We start from the raw sequence: 24953 nt of genomic DNA, 5'->3' as shown, positions 1-24953 counted from the left end.
GTGGAGTCGCTGAGCCGTGGGTCTTTGATCCGCCGCTAAGTGGACGACGAGGTCCAGAGGAGTCGATGATTGACGGACGCACACGGTGAGTTTGACGGCCAGGCGCGGGGCGACATGGGCTTTCTATCCGCCCGGTTTAGCACAAGCAAGATGGTCACTACAGGGCCCGGATTCGTCAGAGAAAAAAAGCAATGGCCCTTTCGTGATACTGGTGATACCGGTGTCACTGATGATCCTAGTGGGGAACGGCGGTTAAAGGAATAATTTTAAATAAAAATCCCAGCACGACACCAGCAGGCGCGTCTCGTCTACATAACACGATCACTGTGCCGCTGGCCGCTGCGAGTCTCGGAACAAGCCTAGACACGATTCCGCCGATGCTGACAAGATGCCAATCACGGGTTGGCCTACAAAGACCAAGTTGTTGGTCAGCTCTACGCGAGCAGATTGGGTACGGCCTCGTCTAGTGTAAAACCGCGAACAGACTGGCCTCGCAGAACCGAGGGCGAGGGGGGTAGAAGTAGACAGATCTCCGCAACCACAAGTGATTGTTGGATGTCGATCAGATCCGATCGGGGAAATCCCTCGAGCACGCCAAAGACTGTGGGATTTTCGCGCGACCGGGCGCTGCTTTGCTGCAGGAACCAAATGCACTGTTTTTCAGCTGGTCGTGTCCTTCCACGAGGCCGCCGTCATGCTGGTGACACCGTCATACCGGACCACGCCATGGTTTGTCTGCAAGCATTCAAGTACAGTTTTTCTTTTTTGGTAAAAGAAAAAGAAAAAGGGCCAGTTATTGATGACTGCATATCTGTGTGACTTACTCGGTTCTTTGTCCAGATTCAGAAATGTCCGATCAGATTGTTGATCGCCTTAGTTGCAATTCTTTACCAGCATTTCCCTGGTCGCCGATGCATACGCTGATTCCAGAAGACGTCAAATCTAAGCCAGACTACAGTACATTTCTATCTTCCCACCCGGGGGTTTTGATATGGTCACAATGGTTATTCAAATGCAACAGTGGAATTTCCCATAAAACACAGAAAACGCCAATAATTCGTGATACAAGACAAGAGATCAATTAGAAAAAGAAAAGACAAAATGATGATAATGACACAACAGGAGATAGGGGACCCTCTTGACTAGATTACTCGGTGGCAAACCGCTTCTTTCTCGCTTCCATGGCAGCTTTGTCCTTCTCACTCGACCCACTGGCGTTGTTCGGGTGAGGTCTTTGTCCCCGGTGGTTGTCATGTCCCCGGTGGTTGTCATGTCCGCGTCCACCGCGACCGCGACCGCCACGACCACGTCCACCGCGGCCTCCACGGCCTTGAAAATGGCCGCGACCCCGGATGTGGCCCCGGCCACCAAAATGACGCTTCCTGTCTCCGCGCTCTCCCTGGTCGTTCTCCGCGCGTTCTCTCTTGCGGGGATTCTCGCTGGGGAGCGCTACATCCAACTTCTCAACACCGGCACCCTCTTTATCCTCGCCTTCGGTACCGAAGCGCTTAGCCCGCTCGAGTTTCTTCTCTGCATCGGCAACGGCAGCCTGCGTCTCCTCCGTAATACCGAACTTCTCCGCGCGAGCCTTGCGCTTCTTCAGCTCCTCCTCCAATTCCGTAGTGGCAAGACCGATAGAGTAGTCGACGGCCGGCTTGTCCTCCGCAGGTTGAGCGGTCTCGGATGAGTCGGCGGGCTCTGCCTCGGTGCCTTCCTGCGCAGAGACATCACCCTTGGGTATACCCTCGGATTCAACCTTCAGATCATCCGTCGTAGCGGGATCGACGTCCTGTTTCTGGTTGGGGACGGCAACGGGGTTTGCTACAGGGCCCTTGCCGCCAGCAGCGATTGTTGCAGCGCCAGCTTCCGTGGTGGGCTTCGCGGCCGCATCGGCAGCGGGCTCGTCGTCATCTTCCCAGTCGATCACGTCCTCCGCATCGGTTTTAGCGGCGGGCGCAGACTCGGCGGGCTGGGTGGTTTTCGCATCATCATCCTGGATGCGCGAAACCAGCTCCGCCTTCTTGCCAGTGTGCGGAAGTGAGCGAGACTTGAGGATCTCCACCAGCTCGGCGTTGGTCTTCTTGCTGTAGTCGGTAGTCATGGTGCTGGGTGTGATCAAGGAGCAATGGGAAAGAGTCAATTGCAAACGAAGAAAGCAGACGGATTTCGAGGAAAGGAAGGGAGCAGGGAGGGCTCGAGTCGTTTAAAGATATCTCGCAGCGAGACAAAGGGCGAGGATGGGAGGTTTCGGACTCGAGAGTTCGGAGCGCTCAAAGGAGGACAAAGGAGGACGTGTTTCGGCTACTTTCGATGGTATTCAAACTTAGAGAATCATGCGCATTATGCGCCGGGTTGAAAGAATGCTCAAAGGACGGAGGAGAGGATGGAATTTGGATGGAAGAAACAAGGTGATCCAGATCGTAGGTGAGGCGAACGCGTTCACGCGGCGGCGCAGCGACTGGCCGGCCGCTGAGATTGCCCGATCGGGGGGATATATGATCACGTGACACGTGATTGCATGGGCCGGCATTGTGACTCAGCGAGTGAATAATGCCAACATTAATCAATGCCACACAAAAAAACAAAAGATCTTTGTATGCTTGCAAATGATAACAATAGTGATGATAAGTGATCGCTATTTCAAATCAAAAATCAAAATCAATATAATGGATAAATTAATCAAGATTCGACCGGGAAACAATGCCACTGCTACCACGGAGTAGTGCGCCGCACAAGCCTGCCTGCCTCCACTCTGTAGGCCGTGGCCGCCACCCATTTCTCTGCCGCCTGGAATCCAGAGCTGCCAGCAAACCAAACGACATCGTTCCCTCCTTGCATCCCGTCACCAGCTTGACAGCGCGATCGTCAAGGGCATTCCTGGTAGCAGATCATGCCTCGGACCCAAAGTCAAAAATGTCTGGAGTTTGTCGGAGCTTCCGGCATGTTGACAGCTGAAAAGACGGCAAGCTTGATGACATGGCAGTCCGGCTGTGGCTGTGGTGAATTTTCCCAAATCCCAACGCATGCACTGCGCCATAGCGATCATGTGATTCCGATAAATACGAGCGGGACTAACTATCAACGACAGCCAACAATTTGGTAGCCGTTCGATGAACGATGATAGGGAAAGCAGTTGCATTCATTGATTTCATCATTTGCTGCTATTATCCCGAGTACCTATATTAGAAGGGAAAAATCTAATTTGAAAATTGTAGCCCAATCACATCTTCAGCAGCTCCTGTGTGAAAAAGACTTTCATCCTCAGTTATCCGGTGAAGTCGAGCATGGAGGAGCATGAGCGTCAGAGTCGCGATTATGGACCTCATTGGGATGCGGGCCATCGTGACCTTGGCCTTGGCCTTGATCTTGACTCTGATCCTGCTCTTGGATTTGATCATAGGAGCCCTTATCCGATCTGAGAGTGATGACTTGGCACGAGACAGGCCGGAAGCCGAGAATGACCTGGACCTGAGCACGAAGAATTCGACCGGCGGGGCGATGGCAGTTTTGGGGATCTTGAGCAAGTCCAGTATCATATATCGCTGCTCCTATCTGGCTTGGTTCTCAAGTATTAAATAATAACTATTTCCTGTCAACTTGGCCGATATTGACGTCTCCTTTGGTTTTCTCTGTTGCGTTGATGGCCACTGCCATTGTTACCTCGCGTATGATATGCTTGGGCAACGGCCGATGTCATATTCACCAGAGCTACACTATACCAGTCTGTCTGAACAAATGCAGGGGTGGACTTGTGTTGTCTCAGTGAATGCGGGAGTGAACAGTGCATAGCACGAGTCACCGCACCTCACCTCAGGGTCCGAGGACGGCTCAGAAATTACAGACTTAAGTCTAGAAGTATACACCATTATATCATTGTATTGAAATTTATTCATTCATCTAAGAACTAAGCTGGCTTTGTAAGGACTTTTGTGTGCCATGCTTGTGAATAATGAAATGACGAATTAGAGATGACTACCAAATGTATTAAGAAGCCTCCAATTCACAGCAAGAAGCAGCCTAAGCACTATAGAACCAATATTCCGCCGCATAGTCAATCACGAACGCAGGGAGCTGGCCCTTGCAGCTGGCAGGGGCCTGTCCGCCAGCAGTGTAGAGACGATAAACATCCTAGTCTTCTGTTAATAATCTGGTCGCGATGTAGTATGAGGAGACTTACATGGAGACCACTGGAATTGGTAGCTTCAAGCTTCAACCAAGGCACGTTCTGGGCCTTATTAGGTGCATCCGTACTGCCGACCTTCTTCGTACCAATCCAGTCGGGATATCCGCCCAATCGCAGATCAAAGAATGGAGTCTTTCCGTCGAAATAGTGCTCGCCCAGCACTATGGTGTCGGTAGATGAGTGGATCACACGGCTCAAGACAGCATTGACGAAGCTGAGCACGCTAGGAATAGTTTTTGAGAACGGACCGGTGAGCGCGTGAGGCAGATCAGGGTTCAGGGCTGCAAAGCAAGACACGTCGTAGAGGGTAGCAACGGCGCCCACTGAGACAGGAGCAGCGGACGCGTCGGTGCCATTGCAGGTGTAGTTCTGGGTGCCGCGGCCGATGGCCACATACTTCAGTTTGAGACCATTGCCGGGGTTAGGAAGAGGAGGCTTGGTCTGCTCGAGAGGAATCTTGATGTTGTCCAGAGGGCAGTGGTTGATATTGACGGACCCGAGGACCTTGGTGATTTTCACGAATTCTTCAGCCAGTTCAAGATTGCTCACGCCGACTTCAAACCAGTCAGGGGTCTCAGTCGCAGTGTCAGGACCGGCAGGAGTAGGAGCAGCCTGGACTCCAAAGATGGTGAGAAAAAGAAAGACGAAGATAGTATGCAAAAGCATGATGGCGGTTAAAGTTCGAAGTGAGGATAAGAAGAGAAGCTGTGGAATTGCGAATTACGGGGAAGAGAGGAAGAGAGAGGGGTAGGAAGATTAGTGGATTGAGGATGGAGATGGGTGAAGGAGGTCAGTAAGGGAGAAGAGGAATAGAAGAGGGTATTTATCTTGAGGGCCACCGGTGACCTGAGAGGATGGTGACTTAACGGTGACTTCCAGGAACTCCTCAGATCTCATATCCTAAGCGAAGATTGCCTCGCCACCAATCACCAGAAATAATCACCAGAAATGGATACTTTTTTCACCAGTTAGGCAAAGCTGCCTTGTTGGATGTTTGGTTATTCACTGGAACTCTCCCTTAGCCAGCATCTAGATCATTAGAGATCATTAGCAGATACACCGCCTCTTCAGAAGAAATTCTGCGAAGACTGCATTTGAGAAATGAAAAGTAATAGGAATTACGTTGCCAGCATCAAACATGTACAGTATAGAGATTGAAACATTCTGCCTGCACCCCGTGCCCTACCCCCCTCTCTGCCAAATTACTCCGGATATCAAGGAGCGCACAGATGACATGCCTGACAGAAATCCGTTTCATAACCCCAATGGCCAAAAATAGTCCCATTAGCCGCCCTGCATCCTTCGCGCGGCTCGATCACGACTTGTATCTGCAGTGAACGGCTCTTCGCTGTTAAACATTCATAAGGCTCACAGGTTAGTCCCAGCTTAGGGGAAAGCCCCAGACCAAATCCCTGCCATAGATCCGATGACCTGTCAGCCCTTCATTGATTCCGTGTGGAGGTTTTTCCAGAAGCGATGTTGGATGTCCTTCGATTTAAGCGCCATCCTGCAAGGCAGCCCTGCAACCAGGCCCTTGAAAGCGCGGCAATCACAAATGGGGACACCTCAAAGCTCCATTCCCAGCATTCTAGAAGGGGCTTACGGGTTGGAACCTATTTCCAACAAGATTGAGATATAATAGTTAGTATGTTCCTGGGGGCTGGAAATTGTGGCGGTACCGCCAGATAGGCGGCTAACGTTGGATGGATCTTAGCTTTGGTATACCAACACTATGAATGATTTGCTCAGAGTTCATGATATTTTCTGCCATGCTGGGGCGCAGTTGAGGTAGTTCAATGATTTTTGGCCTCATTGTCATTTATTGTTCTTGATAACATGATATCCAATCTATCAGCTCTCGGTATCTAGTAAAGCCACTAGAACACTCAGAAATGTCTGCTCATTCTGCCTTAGGTACCGCCAGAAACGGAGCGGCATTCATTGGGGCTCCCTGAGCCAAATTATATCGTTCTTGCTCAGAGACTGTGCCTGTACCCTTAGAATGAAGCAATCTCAGCGTTACGAAGCGAGATACAGCAGAAGTCCGGGTAAGTAAGCATTCTAGATTTTGTAGGTTCAGGACGGCTGACTCCATGATTGAAAGGATTAGAATACTTAAATTATTTGAAAGCTTGGTGGAATTGTACTACGTTGATTGTGTCGCGCACAGGAAGAAAAGAGGTGCTCCCAGGCGTTACATACATAGAATAGTCATGGAGGGGAGGCAAGCGGTGAAATGCCTGGCATACTGCATCACAGGTATCTGATATGCCTGTGCCCACAAGATTTAATCGGCTCAGCGGGAAACCATAGCTTCAGCAATCATATATGTCCGAGAATATCCCGATTAAAGGCCCTGTGAGATTTGTGTAGCCATAAATGCCCTGTCCGTAATGGAGCTCAAATGTTCTCGCCAATCGGACCACCCTCGGAGCGAGAGCACACTATTTTTGATTCAAGATAAAATTTTGTTCGGGCATTGTGCTCTGATCATACCGGATATCAAACTCTTCACTGCTCGGGCAGGGGGCCTACTCCGTAGACGCCTCACAACTTCAGATGATACTCCACCCTTAACCCAGGCAGGAAGAGGGAATTGGACCAATTTCAAACTTCCCGAAACAATGAATAAAAATCATTCGATCCGATATGTTGTAGTCAAACCTGGATCTTCCTCATGGGGTCGATCTGTGGAGCAGAGTTGCAAACTGAGTACTCCGTAGTCGGATAGTTAGCGGAACAGCGAACATGCGGGTGGCCATGGGCTGATATTTCCTCGAATGAGAGTGTAGAGACAGGGCCATACAGACAAGGGGTATCGTCAAATCCAATTCTCAGCTCATCAGGAATCTCTCGATGAGCACTCCTCCGACGGAGAGTCTTCTCCTCCTGTCAGATCTTGGCAATCTCTGCGAAATCAACTTCATCTTCATCTTCAGTGCGCACCAATTCGAGGTGAGACATGAACACCACTCCTGAGCACCTACAGTGTACTCCCTACTGGTAGGGTTTATCAGATCATCACTGTTAGTTTCTAAATCCGACCTCCTCTTAATAACAACCAGAATTTACCCGTTCTTGGCAGGGTGCTGCTCCGGCAGTTTCTCTCTGCCTGAAACGACGGGAGAAATCCGAAGCGTTTGCAGCTCCACATTTCCCCTGAAAAGGTTCGTCGTTACTTTCCCCTTCAGGTTCCCCCGCGCCAAATCTGGATTTAGTCCTCCGGTCAGTCTAGACCTGAACTTCCTGAAGAGACGAGCGTCTATCCTATGGTTTCAACTCCGGACAGGGCCAGGTATGGGACGGAACGAGCGCCGTGTCTCAGTGCTGCCTGTGCAGCTGATTAGAGACTGAATTGCAGCATTTCTCTCCTTCTATCATCGGCTTGGCGACTCGAGTCTGCAGACGGCGGAACGAACACCGGTTTTATAATGTTTCAGACCAATCTCAATCCCTGAAACAGATGATAAAAAAATTCTATGCCGTTGCTTCAAGTTGCGCTTGGCAATCCATTGCATCACGCCATGGCAAAATCCTGACGACTTACATATTGCCCCCTCGCTCAAGGTCACTGAGGAGAGTAGCAAACCATTCTTCTCTTCTCTCCTATCCTACAACCATGTCTCTAAGCAAACAGACCCTCGTCACCCTTCTTCTTTCCGTGACCGGCACTTCTGCCGCACCGGCTCCCCAGGCCAGTGGCTCTACCAGCGCTGCCTTCAAGGCCAACCCGAATGTTGGCCCTGGCGGCAGCACCTTCGAGGACTCGGACCATTTCCGCCTCTATGGAACGGCCAAGGGTGGTTCCAAGGCTGTCTTCGGCATGATGGAGGCCGCTTACTCCTGCTTTGTCGATGACCTGGAGTTCACCACGTCCGGTCTCTCAATCCTGGATGATGCCGACCAGAACCCAACCTTGTGGAAGGAGAACATCTACGCCACGGATAGCCTCGCCGGAGGCGCTGCCGGTGTGCTTCAGTCCGACCCAACTTTGGGTCTCAGCTGGCTGGAAGTTCTCCCTGATTACGCTGCCGACCCAAGCGTCTTGGTGCATGAGTACGGCCATGGTCTGACCTATCACAGCCGCACCTGGGTTGACCAGACTGCCACCGGTGCCTGGTGGGAAACCATCGCCCAGTGGTTCGCCGAGACCTACATCACCTCTTCTCTGTGCAAGAAGGCCCGCTCGAACCACAACCAGGAGGCCGGTAACTCGATCATCGAACTCAACAAGGTCATCAGCGACTCGTACCAGGTCATTGTTGACGGCACCGCCGAGTCAGGCAACTACTACCAGGCCTGGCCCTTCTTCACCTATCTCACCTCCAACCCCGACAACTACACCGGTCTTGGCCAGGATACTGTCCGCCAGCTTTTCAAGCAGTACAAGGAGGACAGCAACGAGACTCCTCTCCACACCCTCGCGCGCCTTTCCACCGATGCTTCCGTCGGTGAGATCGTCGGCAGCTACTGGGCTCACATGGCCTACGTTGACATTGACGACTCGGCCGCCCAGGAGGCCTTCTTCAACCAGCGCAAGGAACTGAACTACGAGAACGTGGAGTCCCAGGGTGAGGGCACCTACGCTGTGAAGTCTGCCCGTCAACCCCAGTACATGGGCGCCAACATTCTTCCTCTCACGACCTCCGGTGCCGGCACCGTCGAAGTCACTGTCACCAGCAGCGGAGCCTTCACTGCTACGCTTGCGGTCTACAACTCTGAGTCGGGTGCCGTGCGCTACGTCTCGCTCAAGAGCGGAAAGGGATCCGCTGAGCTCACGGCCAACGAGGAGGCCAGCCTTGTCGTCGCCAACACCCCCGAAAAGGTTATTCAATATGATGGCTTCAAGCTTACGGATGAGGTCAAGAAGGGTCTGGATTACACTGTTAAGATCACCGGTGCCACTATCTAAGCTTTAGTTCTGTGTACAGCTCTTTGATTTCGTTTTATTTAATATTTATTTTCTTCCTGTATTTAATTTGAGATCACAGCTGGTCCTTGTCTATATACAACTTTAAGCCTCTGTTGCTATCACATTCTATAGTTATTTACTGTCACGGACTTTTGTCACAGTCTCAATACAAAATTCTTCTTGTTATTTATCATTCCTTTTAACCAATATCCCGAGGTCTCGTACATCCCTTTTCTTTGCAACGTACTTCAAATCAGATACTTTCATCCACTACCGGCTTTTAGATGCTTAAAGTGCAAGCTGACAAGAATTTCGCCGTTAATGTATCCTCCGTAGCGTTTTGTGTAGGTAATAATACTGAACAAGATCTTTTCTTCCCTACGCCAATTCAAAGACAATCAACTCATTACACTCATTCAGATATGAACACGATTCATAACCCTTCATTCATCATTCATTCATCATTCATTGATTACCGCGGTGGCCACATGACACCTAGAATTTCCACTTCACAAGAATGAAGCCAGAAATCAGAACCCACTGCAGCACGCACTTGTTATTATTGGTCAATGCGGAAATTGTTGCTGTCCAATACTCCTGACAACCCGAGACCATTCAGACAGCACAATCCTCTAGCTTGCTTACGGATGTATTTACTATGCCAGATGATATGAATCAATAAAGAGCCATGAATTCATTACATTTATCTTTTACAAACCGCAATAATTACTTTACTGCACGTTGAGCCAAAAGCTCGCCACGTCGATCCGGCTCCTCAACATCGGCAATTCGATACTTTCACTTTTTTTCAGTTTAGCGACTTAGGCAGTCCATGGCAAGGCAAAAGGACTCACATAAATTGGACACGTTTAGGCTGTAGAGAAAGATCCACAAGTAAAGAAGAAAGAAAAACGAAAGAAAAACGAAAAAGAAATATCAGAAAAGAGAAAAGCAAAGAAAAGAAAAGGGACAATCAAGGGAGAAAAAAAGCAACTACTATCCAATTAACAAACCCTAAATATTTATTACAGTGTAATCGTAAACTGCCTGACATTCCGCGATATCGACGGTCTACTTCGGAATAATTCGCCCCTCTTTCGTTCCTCTCTACTCCGTAGACCATGAACTTGATTTCGAGAGTCCAGAACCACTAGTCACCGCACATTTCTTTGTTGCATTTAGGGTGGCAGATGGAGAGCCCGTTTTTCATCTAAAGTTCTATCTGCGTCTCCCGTCGACTTCGTCAACTGCCCCATCGTGCCACAGAAATAACTCAGCCCTATTAAGGTAAAGTGGATACTCTCTCGGCTGTCGATCCCAATTGATGGCCTCCTGGTAGGTCTGGTAGGCTGGCAGGGTTGCCGGCACGAGACCGAAAAGAATCAGGGCCCTCAAGAGACGGCTTGTTCTATTGGCTCCAGGCTCATGCAAAATTGCAAGTTTGGTCATGGTGGATAACGCTGCCAGGAGAAGGGACGTGCTATGTGCCGACGCCTTCCGGGCCACAAACCCAAAGTGGTATATATTACCGGTGATGGGGCATACAATGAATGGCCATCGCTACTGCTGGTCGCTAAGAGGTCATCATGGATACCATTGGATTTACCAGGGGTTCTGGGCCCAGTCCCGACGGGTCAGCTCCCGCTTTTGGTAGATGGATTTGGCCGCGTCGATGTAGCTAGGTGCTGGGTCTAGTCCATTTCGTAGAGTGGACGGATTTGAACCGGGATGTTGGTGTCGAAATCGAGTGTGGACACTCAACACTCAATCTGGGACTAATTTCAGATTGGGGTCTGTGACTGCTGTCTGTGCAACTGTTGCCTACTTCGTAGTTTTGCAGTGGTGGATGGATAAACTTCAGAGTATGATGTCGAGTAATTATGCTAGGCATTGTTGTCTGTGTCTTAAGGACACGTTCTATTGTCTTTGAACTTGTTGGTTTATGATGTCAGGATCAATGAGGTCTTCAACCTGTCGCTGCATGCACGGTAGAAGGGCAACCAGACAGCTCCGGTCTTAACTGCGTTAGGACTTCGTGACCACCCAACGGTTACGACCTCGGGTGTTTCTCATGTCAAATATGTGAAGTAATAAAAGCATTGGGTAAGACACGGTCATGAGAATGGGCAAACCCATCGATATAGACAACATACGGGACACGGTAATGAGCCTATCCCTTCTTCCTCGACAGCAAAGATCTCGTGGATGAAGCTTTCTGCATTGCCATCTTCAGCTCTAGGATATTGCAGAGTGCGCACTTTAAGGGGTTTGAGAAATTTTTGTCACAGGCTTCAGATTGAAACTTGTGAATATTTGGTCGAATAAGTACTGTTTCATGAAAGTTGATACCCTCAACTTCAATATTAATAACGTATCAGGGCATATGTATTCCCGTAAGTCTTGACCGATGCATAGAAGTTAGCTTTCCCTCAAATACCTTTCAAGCCCATCGGTATTTGCTCTCGCACACAAAGCCTGACACTTCTCAATGAACCTCCAGAGGAAACAGAAATTATATATTGAACTATGCAGATTTGGTGGAAATGGCGCGGATCGGACAGACATCCTTGAAGTCGACTCCCATGAGCTGTGCAATGACCTTTGTTCGCCAGTCTTGTCACATATCTCGAGTGGAATTCAGCAAGTCAGGTAAGAGAGACTTGGGAGAGTAAGAGAGTAAGAGGTGGCAACCAGATGTGCGCATAACTAATCAAGTTCCCGGAAACAGAAGCTATGCAGTGCACGCGCCAGGAGCACATGGATCACGTGCGGCTGAGTCAGCGGGTCTGGTCCCGCAACCTCAACTTCACTTGACTTTTTGCGCGGCAGCGATTTGACCATCCCAACCATCAGCGCAGAGCTCCCCACCCCATCAATCAGCGAGCCGTTATCGCGGTGTCCGATCCGGATGTAGCTATTGCTACCCCTTCTTGGGATTATACGTTCTCTATCTCATCATTCGAACCCTTGTTGCCACCAACATGTCTGACGGTATGTCCCTATCTCCCCTCTGGATGTGCTCCCCCCACTCCCAAGGTCGACGCGTCACTAACTTCTCTCCCTCTCTAGCCGATTTCGAGGCTGTTCGGAAGCTCCAGGCTGAGCGGAATGCCGCTTCAGCTGGGAAACAAGGTTCTAGGACCTTTGATCCGTCTAGCCAGCGCACTGACAGCTCGACCAAGGCCTCCCTGACTGAATCCTTCGATACGGATGTTTACGAACACGATGGCGCCAACAAATATGCCGGCTATGACACTTCGATTGCCGTGAATGATGACGATGAGGATATGGAGGATGCCGATGCCGGTCACCGTCTTGTCGGCCAGTACACCGCGACCAAAGGTCAGATGGATGAGTTCGCCCACGGTAACGGGGTCGAAGAGGAGGACATTCTTCTCGGTCGCGAGAAGGCGGCCAGGATCGCCGACCGAGAGACAGATTATCAGAAGCGTCGGTTCAACCGTGGCCCCTTGACCCCAACCAGGGCTGATCCATTCGCCGCGAACTCGCACGCGAACGTGGAGTCGGAGGATGGCCAGACTTATCGTGAAGTCATGGCCCTACGTGACCTTGAAAAAGAAGAAGAGCGTGTCCAGAAGCTGATTCAAGAGAAGCAGGCTCGTGGTGAGGACGACGTCCCCGAACATGAGGCCACGTTGAAGCTGGAAGACAAGGAAAATGCCGACGCCGGCTCGACTGTCTCTGTTGCCACTGGCCGCAAGCGCAAGCAGCGGTGGGACGTGTCTTCCGAGCCCACCGAGACGGCGCCAGAGCCTCCTCAGTCCACGGACACGGAGGCCAAGCCCAAGAGATCCCGCTGGGACCAGACTCCCGCGCCAGCTGCGCCTGGCGAAGAAGCACCCAAACGTCGGTCGCGATGGGATCAAGCACCCTCGCTCGCCCCCGGTGCGACTCCCGTCGGTAACCAAGGTCTTGCGACCCCCATGCATCCGTCGCAGTCAGGCTCATCGGCCATGCTTCCAACCAGCTTCGGAACCGATATCTCTGCTCGTAACGCCCCGTTGTCCGATGAAGAGCTGGATATGATGCTGCCCTCAGAAGGCTACAAAATCCTCGACCCTCCCCCGGGTTACGCTCCGATCCGTACCCCGGCCCGGAAGCTCATGTCCACTCCCGCCCCGATGGCCAGCTCGACTGGCGTTGGTGGTTTCATGATGCAGGAGCCAGAGAGCGCTCGAACTATGGGCAAGCAGCTCCCAACCGAGATCCCTGGTGTTGGTGATCTGCAATTTTTCAAGCCTGAGGATATGGCCTACTTCGGCAAACTTATGGAAGGAGGAGACGAGAGCGTGATGTCTGTGGACGAAATGAAAGAGCGGAAGATCATGCGACTGTTGCTGAAGGTCAAGAACGGCACGCCACCCATGAGAAAGACTGCTCTACGTCAGCTCACCGATAACGCGCGGAATTTCGGAGCGGGACCTTTGTTCAACCAGATCCTTCCCCTGCTTATGGAGAAGTCGTTAGAGGACCAGGAGCGCCACTTGCTGGTCAAAGTTATTGACCGTGTGCTCTACAAGCTTGACGATCTCGTCCGTCCTTACGTCCACAAGATTCTCGTCGTCATCGAGCCATTGCTCATTGACCAGGATTACTATGCTCGTGTGGAAGGTCGAGAAATTATCTCGAACTTGGCCAAGGCCGCTGGTCTTGCTACCATGATCAGTACTATGCGTCCCGATATCGATCATGTGGATGAATACGTGCGAAACACGACTGCTCGAGCCTTCGCCGTGGTCGCCTCCGCCCTCGGTATTCCAGCCCTCCTTCCCTTCCTTCGTGCTGTCTGCCGCAGTAAGAAATCCTGGCAGGCTCGACACACTGGTGTGAAGATTGTTCAGCAAATTCCCATTCTTATGGGATGTGCTATTCTTCCCCATCTCAAAGGCCTGGTCGATTGTATCGCCGACAACCTCAGCGACGAACAGGCCAAGGTTCGCACGGTCACTGCCTTGGCTGTGGCCGCCTTGGCTGAGGCTGCCAACCCTTACGGTATCGAAAGTTTCGATGAGATCCTGAACCCCCTGTGGACGGGCGCCCGTAAGCAGCGTGGTAAGGGTCTGGCTGCATTCCTCAAGGCCGTCGGTTACATCATCCCTCTTATGGACGAGGAATATGCCAACTACTATACTAGTCAAATCATGGAAATTCTTCTTCGAGAATTCTCTTCTCCGGATGAAGAGATGAAGAAGGTCGTCCTGAAGGTGGTGTCACAGTGCGCCAGCACCGACGGTGTGACGGCTAGCTACCTTAAAGAGCACGTCTTGACCGACTTCTTCAAGAGCTTCTGGGTCAGGCGGATGGCTCTCGACCGCAGAAACTATCGCCAGGTGGTTGATACCACTGTCGACCTCGGACAGAAGGTTGGCGTAGGCGAGATTCTTGAGCGTGTTGTCAACAACCTGAAGGACGAGAGCGAGCCCTACCGAAAGATGACCGTGGAGACAGTTGAGAAGTTGATTGCTGCTCTCGGAGCGGCCGACATCTCGGAGAGGCTGGAGGAACGGCTTATTGACGGTGTCCTCTATGCCTTTCAGGAGCAGAGCATCGAAGACATTGTCATCTTGAACGGCTTTGGTACCGTGGTGAATGCTCTCGGCACTCGTTGCAAACCCTATCTGCCTCAGATTGTCAGTACCATTCTTTGGAGATTGAACAACAAGTCTGCTACCGTGCGTCAACAAGCGGCCGATCTCATTTCTCGTATTGCCATGGTCATGAAGCAATGTGGCGAGGATGCTCTCATGGGCAAGCTAGGTATCGTTCTCTACGAGTATCTGGGTGAGGAATACCCCGAGGTGCTCGGTTCTATTCTCGGTGCCCTGCGGTCTATTGTCACGGTGGTCGGTATCAACCAGATGCAACCACCTATTAGGGATCTTCTTCCCCGTCTTACCCCCATTCTTCGGAACCGTCACGAAAAGGTTCAGGAAAACACCATCGATCTGGTTGGTCGTATTGCCGACCGCGGGCCCGAGTCGGTCAACGCCCGCGAATGGATGCGTATCTGCTTTGAACTGCTGGACATGTTGAAAGCCCATAAGAAGGGTATCCGCCGTGCCGCCAACAACACTTTCGGTTTCATTGCCAAGGCCATCGGTCCTCAGGATGTGTTGGCTACCCTGCTTAACAACCTCCGTGTACAGGAACGTCAGTCCCGTGTGTGTACTGCCGTTGCCATCGGTATCGTTGCCGAAACGTGTGCTCCGTTCACCGTCCTTCCGGCTTTGATGAACGAATACCGCGTTCCCGAACTGAACGTTCAGAACGGTGTCTTGAAGGCCATGTCCTTCTTGTTCGAGTATATTGGTGAGATGGCCAAGGACTACGTTTACGCCGTGACGCCGCTCCTGGAAGACGCTCTCATCGACCGAGACCAAGTTCACCGACAAACCGCTGCCAGTGTTGTCAAACACATCGCTCTGGGTGTGGTCGGCCTCGGATGTGAAGATGCGATGGTTCATCTTCTCAACTTGGTCTTCCCTAACATCTTCGAAACCAGCCCTCACGTTATCGATCGTGTCATTGAGGCGATCGACGCCATTCGCATGGCCGTCGGGACGGGCGTGGTCATGAACTACGTATGGGCCGGTTTATTCCACCCCGCTCGCAAGGTGCGCGTTCCATACTGGCGGCTGTACAACGACGCCTACGTGCAGAGTGCCGATTCCATGATCCCCTACTATCCCGTCTTGGAAGACGAGGGAGTGGACCGGCATGAATTGACCATCATCGTTTAAGCCCTAAAAAGCATGCCGTTGTTTTCTTTTACCATGCCATTGATGTATTTCATATACAGGATGCTTTTTCACCATTGGATCATTGAGCTTCTTCTTTTTGTTCTTTCTTTTCTTTGACACACTAGGCCTGATTTGATTCATCGCGAACGGTGTTGCTGCTCTGGGGCGGGTAATTCGGCGTGTATCTATTTTTTTACCTTTTTCTGCTCGAAAGATATATCTTGTAGTAAATGATGATTGTTCTTAATGTCACTCACAATATCTTTTTTTTGGTCGGTTGGTAGTGGGCATCCTGCACGTACACGTCTGCGTATTATCAAATCTTCCCCGCATCGACCTCCTTTTCTAGGCGTTGGTTTACATTATTGCATGTTTCTTCACTCCATCTAGATGCCTTGCCTGTTCTACCACGACTGCTAGATGGCAATGAATCTCCCTTCGGAATGCGATGTGCTCGTCGTTGGCAGCGGCAACCGCCCAGTCCGAGGCCCAGAAAGTGTTTATCATCGACAAATGCCCCGAAGAATGGGCCGGCGGAAATTCTTTTTTCACTGCAGGAGCATTTCGCACTTCTCACGACGGCCTAGAGGACCTTCTTCCCTTGGTGAACAATGTTGATCAGACCACAGCACAGAAGATTGAAATGGCTGCCTACACCGAGGCTGACTTCACCGGCGACATGAACCAGGTGACTGGCAATCGAACTGACCGAGGTCTGTGCCGGATTCTAGTGACTGAGTCCAATCCAACAGTCAAATGGTTAGCAGCCAACGGAATCCGCTTTCAGCTTTCCTTCAACCGTCAAGCCTACGAAGTCAACGGCAAGATCTTGGTTCTGGGGCAGACTAGCCCTCAAAACCGAAGATGGGGGCAAAGGACTGATTCAAGACCATATCCATGCCGCTCAGAAGCATGGGATCAGTGTTTTCTATTCGACCGCGGCACAGCGGCTCATTCGCGACCAAGCCTCCCGCGCCGTGACAGGAGTCGAGGTCGTACAACCGGGCCAGTCCTGGGTGTGGAATCTGATGTGAAGCAGGTACGGCAGTTTATGCTGTATATCCTCTCTAATTGCTGCAGGCTTAGAGCTGTCTGATGTATGAGAGCAGGTTACCATATGTGTAAAATGCAGTATGGTGGTCCATTTTATACTGAGTGTTGAAGTATATAAATGTTCACCATCCACATGAATATATATCGAGTAGATTAAGCTTAACTGACAGTTCTAGTCCAGAATTCTATGTAGCTGTTAGCCTCTAGTCAATTCGAATATCCAAGTCTCCATCTACCTATAACAACCGTACCATGTCTATCTACTGAGTACAGCTATATCAACATGTACATGTACCATGCCATACTACACCGTCGCACTCCGATCTTCATCCCGAGAAGCACGTGAAAACCAACGATTATCTAATCCGGCATGTCCGATTTCCTCCCAACCACAAGAATCACATTGTCATTGCACATACACAGTAGATAGATACGTGCATGCATGCATACATACAATCAAGAACAAGAATCCTCACAATCTCATTGCAACCCTACTTGAATCACGGTGTACGTACACCTCCCCCCTCTCCATCATCCATGGATTGAATCCCCCATCACCCACAACCAGAGACCATTTGCCACATGTCCCGGATGCCAAGCATTCACCCTGTAGGCGTCGAGTATGTGCCGCGTAAGCCTTCTCCATCGCCCATGTCATGTGCGGCCTTGGCACATGGGATCTGTGGGGAAAGTCGTCCAGTGCTTATTGGCCGCGCTGGTCAAAGTCGGGGGTTGTCTCTGACATTCCTGGATGAAGGCCCTGCAGATTGGTCGTCATTGCTGTCCAGATTAGTCGGCTTCAGGGTGTGGTTCAGGGATTGGGGTTGCTGTTTTGGGTTGGCTGGGAGCCCGGTTTGTATAGGTGTACTCCGTCATTATTCTCTCTCTCTTGCGCGTACTCCCCATACACTGTGTAGAGGGGAGGGTCAGGGCCCCCTTTTTCATTTCTTTCTAATTTTTGTTTCCCCTTTTCATTTTCAGGGTCAGGTCAGGGTCTGGGGCTTGAGCTTGGAGGGTAGGAAGGCGTGTGCTTTTTTTTTGTGCGTGTGGTTTTGCTTCTTTTCTTTTTCCTGCGGAAAGACCCCCCTCTTTTTGGTAGTTTCTTTTTCGCTCTCTCTTACATATCATGGTTGTAGGTATGTTCGGAGTATGTGCATCGTACTCCGTAGTGTTAGTTTACCGAATAGATGTTTTCCTGATACTTTTTATCGGAATCCCTTGGCTGACAACAACTACCTGAACCCGCATTTCGAGAACGAGAGCCTCTGACTGTCTCGGAAACGGAAACGGGCCCGTCAATGTTTGAGGTTGAGTTCCGTCGTAAGAGTAATAAACCAAACCACAATTTAAAGCCAATTGAAATTGAACAGAGCACGGATGTCTATAACCGCATCGATACTTTGAATCCATGTCTCATAGTTGTCTGCTCCAGACGACTGCCCGTGGTATATTACTATTATCTATCTATCGTACGGCTGAATAGTTGGGTTGAATGCGCATACATCCAACATCCCAGCCAAATGCAAGTGTTGCACACACTGCACACCACCACCGACCGGTCGCCCCTGCACCATCTCGTCACCTTGCTTGGGTCGTCCGCGGCAGACATGCATCTCTGCCTGGTTGGTGGTAGGGTGGCTTGCATGGAAACCTTTTCCTAGGTACAGTAGGTTCGGTAAAAATATGGAATTGTTCCTTAGTGCAGGCTGGCAAACTACACCACTAGTGGCACCATTGTTCAGATCCTACCGGGATGGATTCACAATAATCTACAATTTCTGTTTTCTTCTCTCTCTACTCCGTAAATTTCCCCTGAATCAAAAGAATTGAGCTTGATTGGATTGGGGAATTTTTGTCTCTCGACTTTTGGGGTGGTCCTCCGTATCGGTGTTGGTTTTTTCTTTTTTCATGTCATTTTTTTTTTGCCCTGTCCCATTCCTTCCCGTCTTTTAGTTCTGGGCCATTACGAATCCATGAAAAAAAATCAGCACGCAGGAATCAAATTAGTACACGTCCTTTTTTTCTTTTTTTCTTTTTTCTTTTCTCTTTAGTTTATTGTTGGATGTCACCCTTTCGACAATTTGGACTTTTGCCCTCGGTTCATGTGAGAGAGAAACTAGAAAGGAGAGCTGAGGTATCGTACCTGTTCCGTAGGGATCAGGGATCAAATGGCTCTCGGGGCTGACGATTGCCGGTGATGTAAGCCTTGCCCTGTTACTAAGTATATCTCCAACCACTGCCGAGATTTGCAATTGATTATCTTGATGGATGATGTACAACGGCGAACTCGGGGAGGAAAATCCCCATTAGTAATGACTAGACATCACAGCTTAATTCCTTAGTAGATACTCGTATTCATGACTCCCAGGAACGCATTCCTACGAAGTACTTCGTACTCCTCGAGTCCATGGTTCCTATTCCTATACAGCTTCCTGTTCCAGTCTAGCCGCCAATGCAGGGTCTTTCATCCTTCCGATTAATCTAAGCGCGTAAAAAAAAATCGTATACCGAATGCTCCGTAGATGGTCTGAGACTCAGAGTACTGATTGCGCAGTCTCAATTTACTCGATACCCTCAGACATCAGATAATGGTGTGAAAAGTGGATTAAAAAAAATTCAAAGCCCACGCACGAAGGATTCCTATGGCACCTGTCTGGCATGTCTCAAATGTTCCTAAAGAGTTCAACATCCAATGATGAATCTCAGACACCCTCATAGAGTGCATCAGATTCGCAACGCATTCCTTCTTGCCCCCCCTCCCCCCTTCGCCCCCTCTTTCTCTCTAGCCCCTAGCCTCTCCTCTTCCGTCGAGGATGCATCGCGCCGCCGCCATTGACATACGCCAAGAAACCGGTAGACTCCACTTTCTGCACACTAGAATCATTTTTCCGTCGGGGATCACGCCAGAGGCTTGAAGGCCGGTGGAAGCTTGTTCAGGGTCCTGTCGCTGAGCGGGCTAAGCGAAGAGGGGAAACGGCGATGGGCGTGATGGATGCAGCGCCGAGTTTTAGTCCCTGTACAACTGCAATATCTCCATAGACATGGATGGATTCAGGTGGATTCAGTATTGCAGTAGGGCAGTCCAAGAGGACCGGGATTACGAACAGGGATGAACGGTCTGAAGAACAGATGACGTACCCCTGAACCGTCCGCCAATTCCTCGCTGTTGTAACTGGTATCTGCTAACCTATCTTGTATCTAGCCCATCGTCCTTGAATAGAGTAGGGAAATCACTGTCGGCTCATGCCGTCACTTCCCGTTTCTCCTATTCCACGGACAAGAAATGGACTTACTCAGCGTCTGATGGAGTTTAGGTAATTAATTAGTCGTTGGCGGTCTCGAACCGACGCATGGTCGCTGTCGAGCCGTCGTCTAGCGGCTCAGTGATATCATTTGAGTTTTTGTCTCTCATCCATCCTCATCCACTTTGGTCGCGCTCGGGATGGATGGATCCTCTTTCTGTTTCTGCTCCCTCAGACGCTTACTCCGTCGTTTACGGAGTCATTTGTGGTTTCCCGGGGAGAAGTTCAAGACTTTCAAAGTTCAAGTCGAGTTCTTGACGAGTGGATCGGACTTAGTCCCAAATCGGATCATTTAGTTCATACTAGTCTGTCAACAGGGCGAGAGGGACGTCGCGTTTCAGCTTTCTGCTAGACTTTTCTCATCCTGAAAGTGGCAGAGGGGGTGGAGCCGGCCAGGATCGCACGCAGGGATTCCGACCTGCGGGGTCATGGCGTCTTGCGAATCTAGCATTCTGGGTTCGGGATTGGTTATTTTTTGTTTAGAAAATAAAAAACAGAAATTACCGTGTGTTGAGAAGAGAAAGAAAGATTCGTGAATGCCTACTGTCGTTACATTGCATATACAGTGTCTCTATCTCGAGCATACTGTGTACGGAGTAAATGTAAATACCAACAACAAAAAGAAAAACAATATCGACTTCCCATAAACCCTCTTCCCGAACAGGAATAGCCTCCCCTGCAACAAGGAAAAGCTCTGTGAGATGTGCACGCGTCAGCTCCTGTGGGCCCATCCACGATGATTGGGTTATCTGCTCGAGCCAAGCTCGGCTATCGACTATCTGCCGTCTCTGGGGCATATGGCTGCATGCCTCCCTGCTTCTTCAAATTAAATCCCGTTGGGGCGTGCCCAATAGCGTAGCCGATTTTTGCGCCCTCTCCCTTTTCCTGTTCCCCTGTAGGTGTAGCTTTCACACCTTGCCTCCTCCGGACTAGCGGGACATCAAGTTCCCACCGGCTGGGGAGGAAGGTCAAGCCTGAGCCATTAAACAACAGTCAATGGAGCGCTAAATCCTCTTGTTCTGGCCATGTGGGTCGTCTGGGAGAGGGCCTGTTGGATGAGGGTCTTGGCAGAAACGCCACTCGTTCGACGTTCAAATGGTATCGGGACCAGTGGCCAATCAAGGCGGGAGAATGTTTCCTTGCGAGGGAAATTTCCTGGGAGCTAGCAGGAAAGATAGTTTGCTGTGCCCACATCTTCTGATCTTATGGTTTATGTCCCCATCTCCCGCGCTATCGTTTAGTTGTCTACCAGTACCATGCAATCCTATCTTCCTTCCTACAGCGGATTATGGTCTGCGAACTTATGACGCTGACGGCGACTCTGACTATGAGTAACTCCGTCAGGGTATCCATTCCCTCGCAGCACCTATCGCAAATTCGCAATATTTGGCCCAGCCTGGGACACGGGAAGGACCCAATATCCAATAAAGCAATTTCCCAGGTCGGGCCCATCCGCTCCTCTATGCAAACTCGTACAAACCACAAACCATAGAGTTCGTACGCCTCAACTCTACTCCATCGAGGACGGGTACCTGGCGGAAGTTCAGCGAGGTTCTATTAGCTTGGCGGCATGACTGGAGGTTTGTTCTTCGGGGACCTCTTACTTGGTCTTTCATCTCTTATTCCCCGAACCTCTAACCAGTCGCCATAGACCTCATGGTGGAATCTGCTACTTTAGTGCTGTGCTCTCTACTAGATCTAGGATCACTTTCCCGGTCGCCTCCAAATTGAGGCTCCTCCCTCTCTCCCTCTCCACTTGGCTCCTCTTTTGCCCCCTTTCTCCTACCACCAAATCCCTCGTCCTTATGTACGTGAACTATAGTCGCAATTTATCATATACCTAGTTTGCCCCTTACGGAGGGACAACCTCCCACCGAGTCAAGCAAGACTCCTCCATCTAATATACAACAACGCCAATCCTGACGATCTGCCGAGTGGGATCCGCCAAGATGGACCCCGTGCAGATGACAGATGTTTAAAAATATCTTTAAAATGGGATTTGCATCGTTTAACCAAAACTTGAATGGGGATCTTCCTTGTCTCAGTAGCTTTTTTTTCCTTCTACGCACTATTTTTTTTTTTTTTCTGATCGAATCCCAATCATGCGAATGCCGAACGCCAACCGGGAAAAAAAAAGAAAATTAAATAAGGTATTTCTTGAATTCTTCGAAGGACCGATGATCGTCATGTTCCTGAAGGTCTTTTCAGAATCGAGTCATGGATCCAAGGAGAAACCTTCTTTTTTTTTTTTTTGGTTTAATTTGTTTTTCTTTGGTTTTTCTAGACTAATGCCGATTGTCAATCTGCCGAGATTTTCTTTGGGATGTGTAGATTTTGTTCGGGTTGACGGATACCTACCTATCGCATGGTTTTGCACATGGCCTGTCTTGTCTGGATCGGATCGATCGATTGTTAATCTGTTCGATTTACACAGTACACGATAGACTTTAGAAACTAGTATAACTATACAACTCCTCATGTTGACCTTCAGTATCCATGCTCTATGATGTATTCATCCCAGCGCACAGAGTACACCGGAGTAAAAAAAGTAGCAACTAGCAACACATGAAACCCGTCCGACTATCTCTGACATCATCGGTCACCAACAATCAGAACCAACCCCCGTTATCGGTACCTAGTCTATAGAGTACGCCGGAATCCCAGTTCCCTTCTACGTAGTTAGCGCCCCCTCTCTCCTATTCCCTATTCCCGCTTGGCGGGGAAAGTATGATGTCTATGACTCCAGTTACCGCGTCGACTAAATCCACTGTTCTCGAGAAGCGAAATTAAACAACACTAATAATAACAACATGATGAGCTTAGCACAACACTTACCGTGTTCTCCTGCTGGGCGGTTAGCCCTGTTGGATTTAGCTCGGTGTCGATGCTCGAGATTAGTCTCCTGAACATCAGCACTGCTTGTTCGGATTTGCCGTCTGGGCTTCTCTGGTCTCTGTACGGAGTAGGGTTGGTGTTGTGTATTAGTCTTAGTCGGCAAATGAGTTGACATGGGGCGTTAGAGATGGGCACAGTACATCTGTATTGCCTGGTAAAGTAATAAAATCTAGGTAATACATGGTTATACAGACTATACATCAACAGTACCTATCTACAGAGTAGTTATGGTGTAGTATAAACTTCTCATCTCAGGCTAGGTACGGTGTACGTGTACATCAACAGGTAAGTCGCCACCTATAATTCCCTACGCAGAGACAGGCACACTCTAGCTTACAAGAGTAGTCCAAGTGAGAGTTCCTTAGCGTGATTATTGAATAATGAATAACCAAGCAGTAAGAGGAAGTCTGGAGACCGAAGTCAGAGTTGGAGCCAAACTCTAGTTAGTACTGTTGTAGGTAGGTAGGACTTTATCGACCCATATCCAATACGGCAACCATTGCGGACAGTACTGTATACTCGATACGAGTCGTCTGCAAGTTAAAAAAAAAAAAAAAATAAGAAAAAGAAAAAAGATACCCACCGGGTTCCCCGATCAGGAACCCCCGCAATTGGAATAATGATTTAGAGCCTGCTGGGTTTTACCTACATGACCCATGATTGGGCAACTGCCTCCAGCTCAGTTACGCGTATTTGATGATGTGCCGTGTTAAGGGTCCACTTCTGCCTATTTGGGGAATGTCTGAGCCGCTAGCTTAGAATTGGGGTGATGTCTATTGCCAAATCCCGGTTGGTGGGGCTTCGCCAAAGGGGGGGGGGACAGGAAAGGAAAAGGGCAAGAAAATGAGGCAGTCGAAGAGTTCTCTGTAGGAATAATAAGGAGGGCTATGATAATAGGGAACTCTGTATGGTGCATTGTTAGTATGAGGAGTTAAGGAGTAGACTAAAAAAGATTGACGCGGCAATCGTTTAGGAGATGATAGCAAATGCTAAACTATGCTATGGAGGGAATGAGATCCGGGAAAAGCGGTGAGGACCCGGTTGGAAAGGGACGAAAATCCAGAGTGGATCTGGCGGTCAGGGAAAAATGTTGAACTTGCTCGTTGCTGTTGTTGTTGTTGCTGATGATGAATGCTATGATGCTGTCGTCCGTCTTATTTTTTTTTGCCCACTGACGAGTCATCGTCTATTGAAACGGCCATGGAGACTCTTCTCTAGCCTCTAGTTTCTAGTCTCCAGTCTCCAGTCTCCATCTGTGATCATTGCGTGCTACTAGTCCTCTGTAGACAGATGGGACCCTTGTTCCCCTACTCCATCCATATTCCATCATCCATCCCCATTGCAATTTTATACCGGTTAAAAATAAATATTCCATGATGTCGACCGTGGACTCTTTGCTCCTGATGCCGCTTGGCCAAGATACCCAGAACCAAGTATCCAGGAGCAAGACTGCACGGAATACCTGCTTTTCTTGCGAGTTCGGGACTCCTGTTATGGATAAACCCCGTTGTCGGTACGGGAAAGCCCTTCTGGATCTCTCAGTGTAGCCGGGTGGAGCCATCTCTCGTAGAATGCCGTGCGCCCCTCTCCCTCGCCGGCAACGAGACTGCACGTCTTCCGTCGCCTTCCTCTCTCTCCAGTCTCCGCGGATGTCAAGGAACCTGCCCGCCCAGAGTGGATATCGGCTACGGTTCGACTGCTGAACACCAAGGACTTTCGCCGAACACCAACCCTCAATCTCTGCCATCAGGCATGGCATCATCGCTCAATCAGGCTTATGATCCGGGTTGGTTGCGAACTCCTATTGCTGGGGGGGAAGCGTGGCTCGGTCTTGGATTACCAATGGG

The 24953-nt window shown here is 49.9% G+C and overlaps 5 protein-coding genes across 5 annotated transcripts; 3 read left to right on the top strand and 2 right to left on the bottom strand.

The window, feature by feature from the left end:
• Positions 1–1147: 1147 nt before the first annotated feature.
• KD926_002714 (SAP domain-containing protein) lies at positions 1148–2101 on the bottom strand (the record flags this gene model as incomplete). Its single annotated transcript, XM_053097179.1, has 1 exon — positions 1148–2101. The coding sequence occupies one exon, from the start codon at positions 2099–2101 to the stop codon at positions 1148–1150; it is 954 nt and encodes a 317-aa protein (XP_052958805.1).
• Positions 2102–4017: 1916 nt separating this feature from the next.
• On the bottom strand, positions 4018–4849 carry KD926_002713 (DUF3455 domain-containing protein; the record flags this gene model as incomplete). Its single annotated transcript, XM_053097178.1, has 2 exons — positions 4018–4128; positions 4178–4849. 2 exons carry the CDS (start codon positions 4847–4849, stop codon positions 4018–4020), a joined length of 783 nt encoding a protein of 260 aa, XP_052958804.1.
• Positions 4850–7802: 2953 nt separating this feature from the next.
• Positions 7803–9095, top strand: KD926_002712 (uncharacterized protein; the record flags this gene model as incomplete). The annotated part of the gene is made up of 1 exon (XM_053097177.1): positions 7803–9095. The coding sequence occupies one exon, from the start codon at positions 7803–7805 to the stop codon at positions 9093–9095; it is 1293 nt and encodes a 430-aa protein (XP_052958803.1).
• A 2981-nt stretch (positions 9096–12076) lies between these two features.
• Positions 12077–15856, top strand: KD926_002711 (U2 snRNP complex subunit HSH155; the record flags this gene model as incomplete). The annotated part of the gene is made up of 1 exon (XM_053097176.1): positions 12077–15856. The coding sequence occupies one exon, from the start codon at positions 12077–12079 to the stop codon at positions 15854–15856; it is 3780 nt and encodes a 1259-aa protein (XP_052958802.1).
• Positions 15857–16304: 448 nt separating this feature from the next.
• Positions 16305–16890, top strand: KD926_002710 (succinate dehydrogenase/fumarate reductase; the record flags this gene model as incomplete). The annotated part of the gene is made up of 2 exons (XM_053097175.1): positions 16305–16544; positions 16624–16890. The coding sequence occupies 2 exons, from the start codon at positions 16305–16307 to the stop codon at positions 16888–16890; spliced, it is 507 nt and encodes a 168-aa protein (XP_052958801.1).
• Positions 16891–24953: the final 8063 nt, after the last annotated feature.

Source organism: Aspergillus affinis, assembly GCF_023601865.1.
Source record: "Aspergillus affinis strain CMG 70 chromosome Unknown NODE_15_length_407527_cov_87_040692, whole genome shotgun sequence".
In the NCBI taxonomy this organism is placed as follows: Eukaryota; Fungi; Ascomycota; class Eurotiomycetes; order Eurotiales; family Aspergillaceae; genus Aspergillus; species Aspergillus affinis.
Note: the sequence above shows the minus strand (reverse complement) of the source record. Positions and strands in the feature narration are given on the sequence as shown.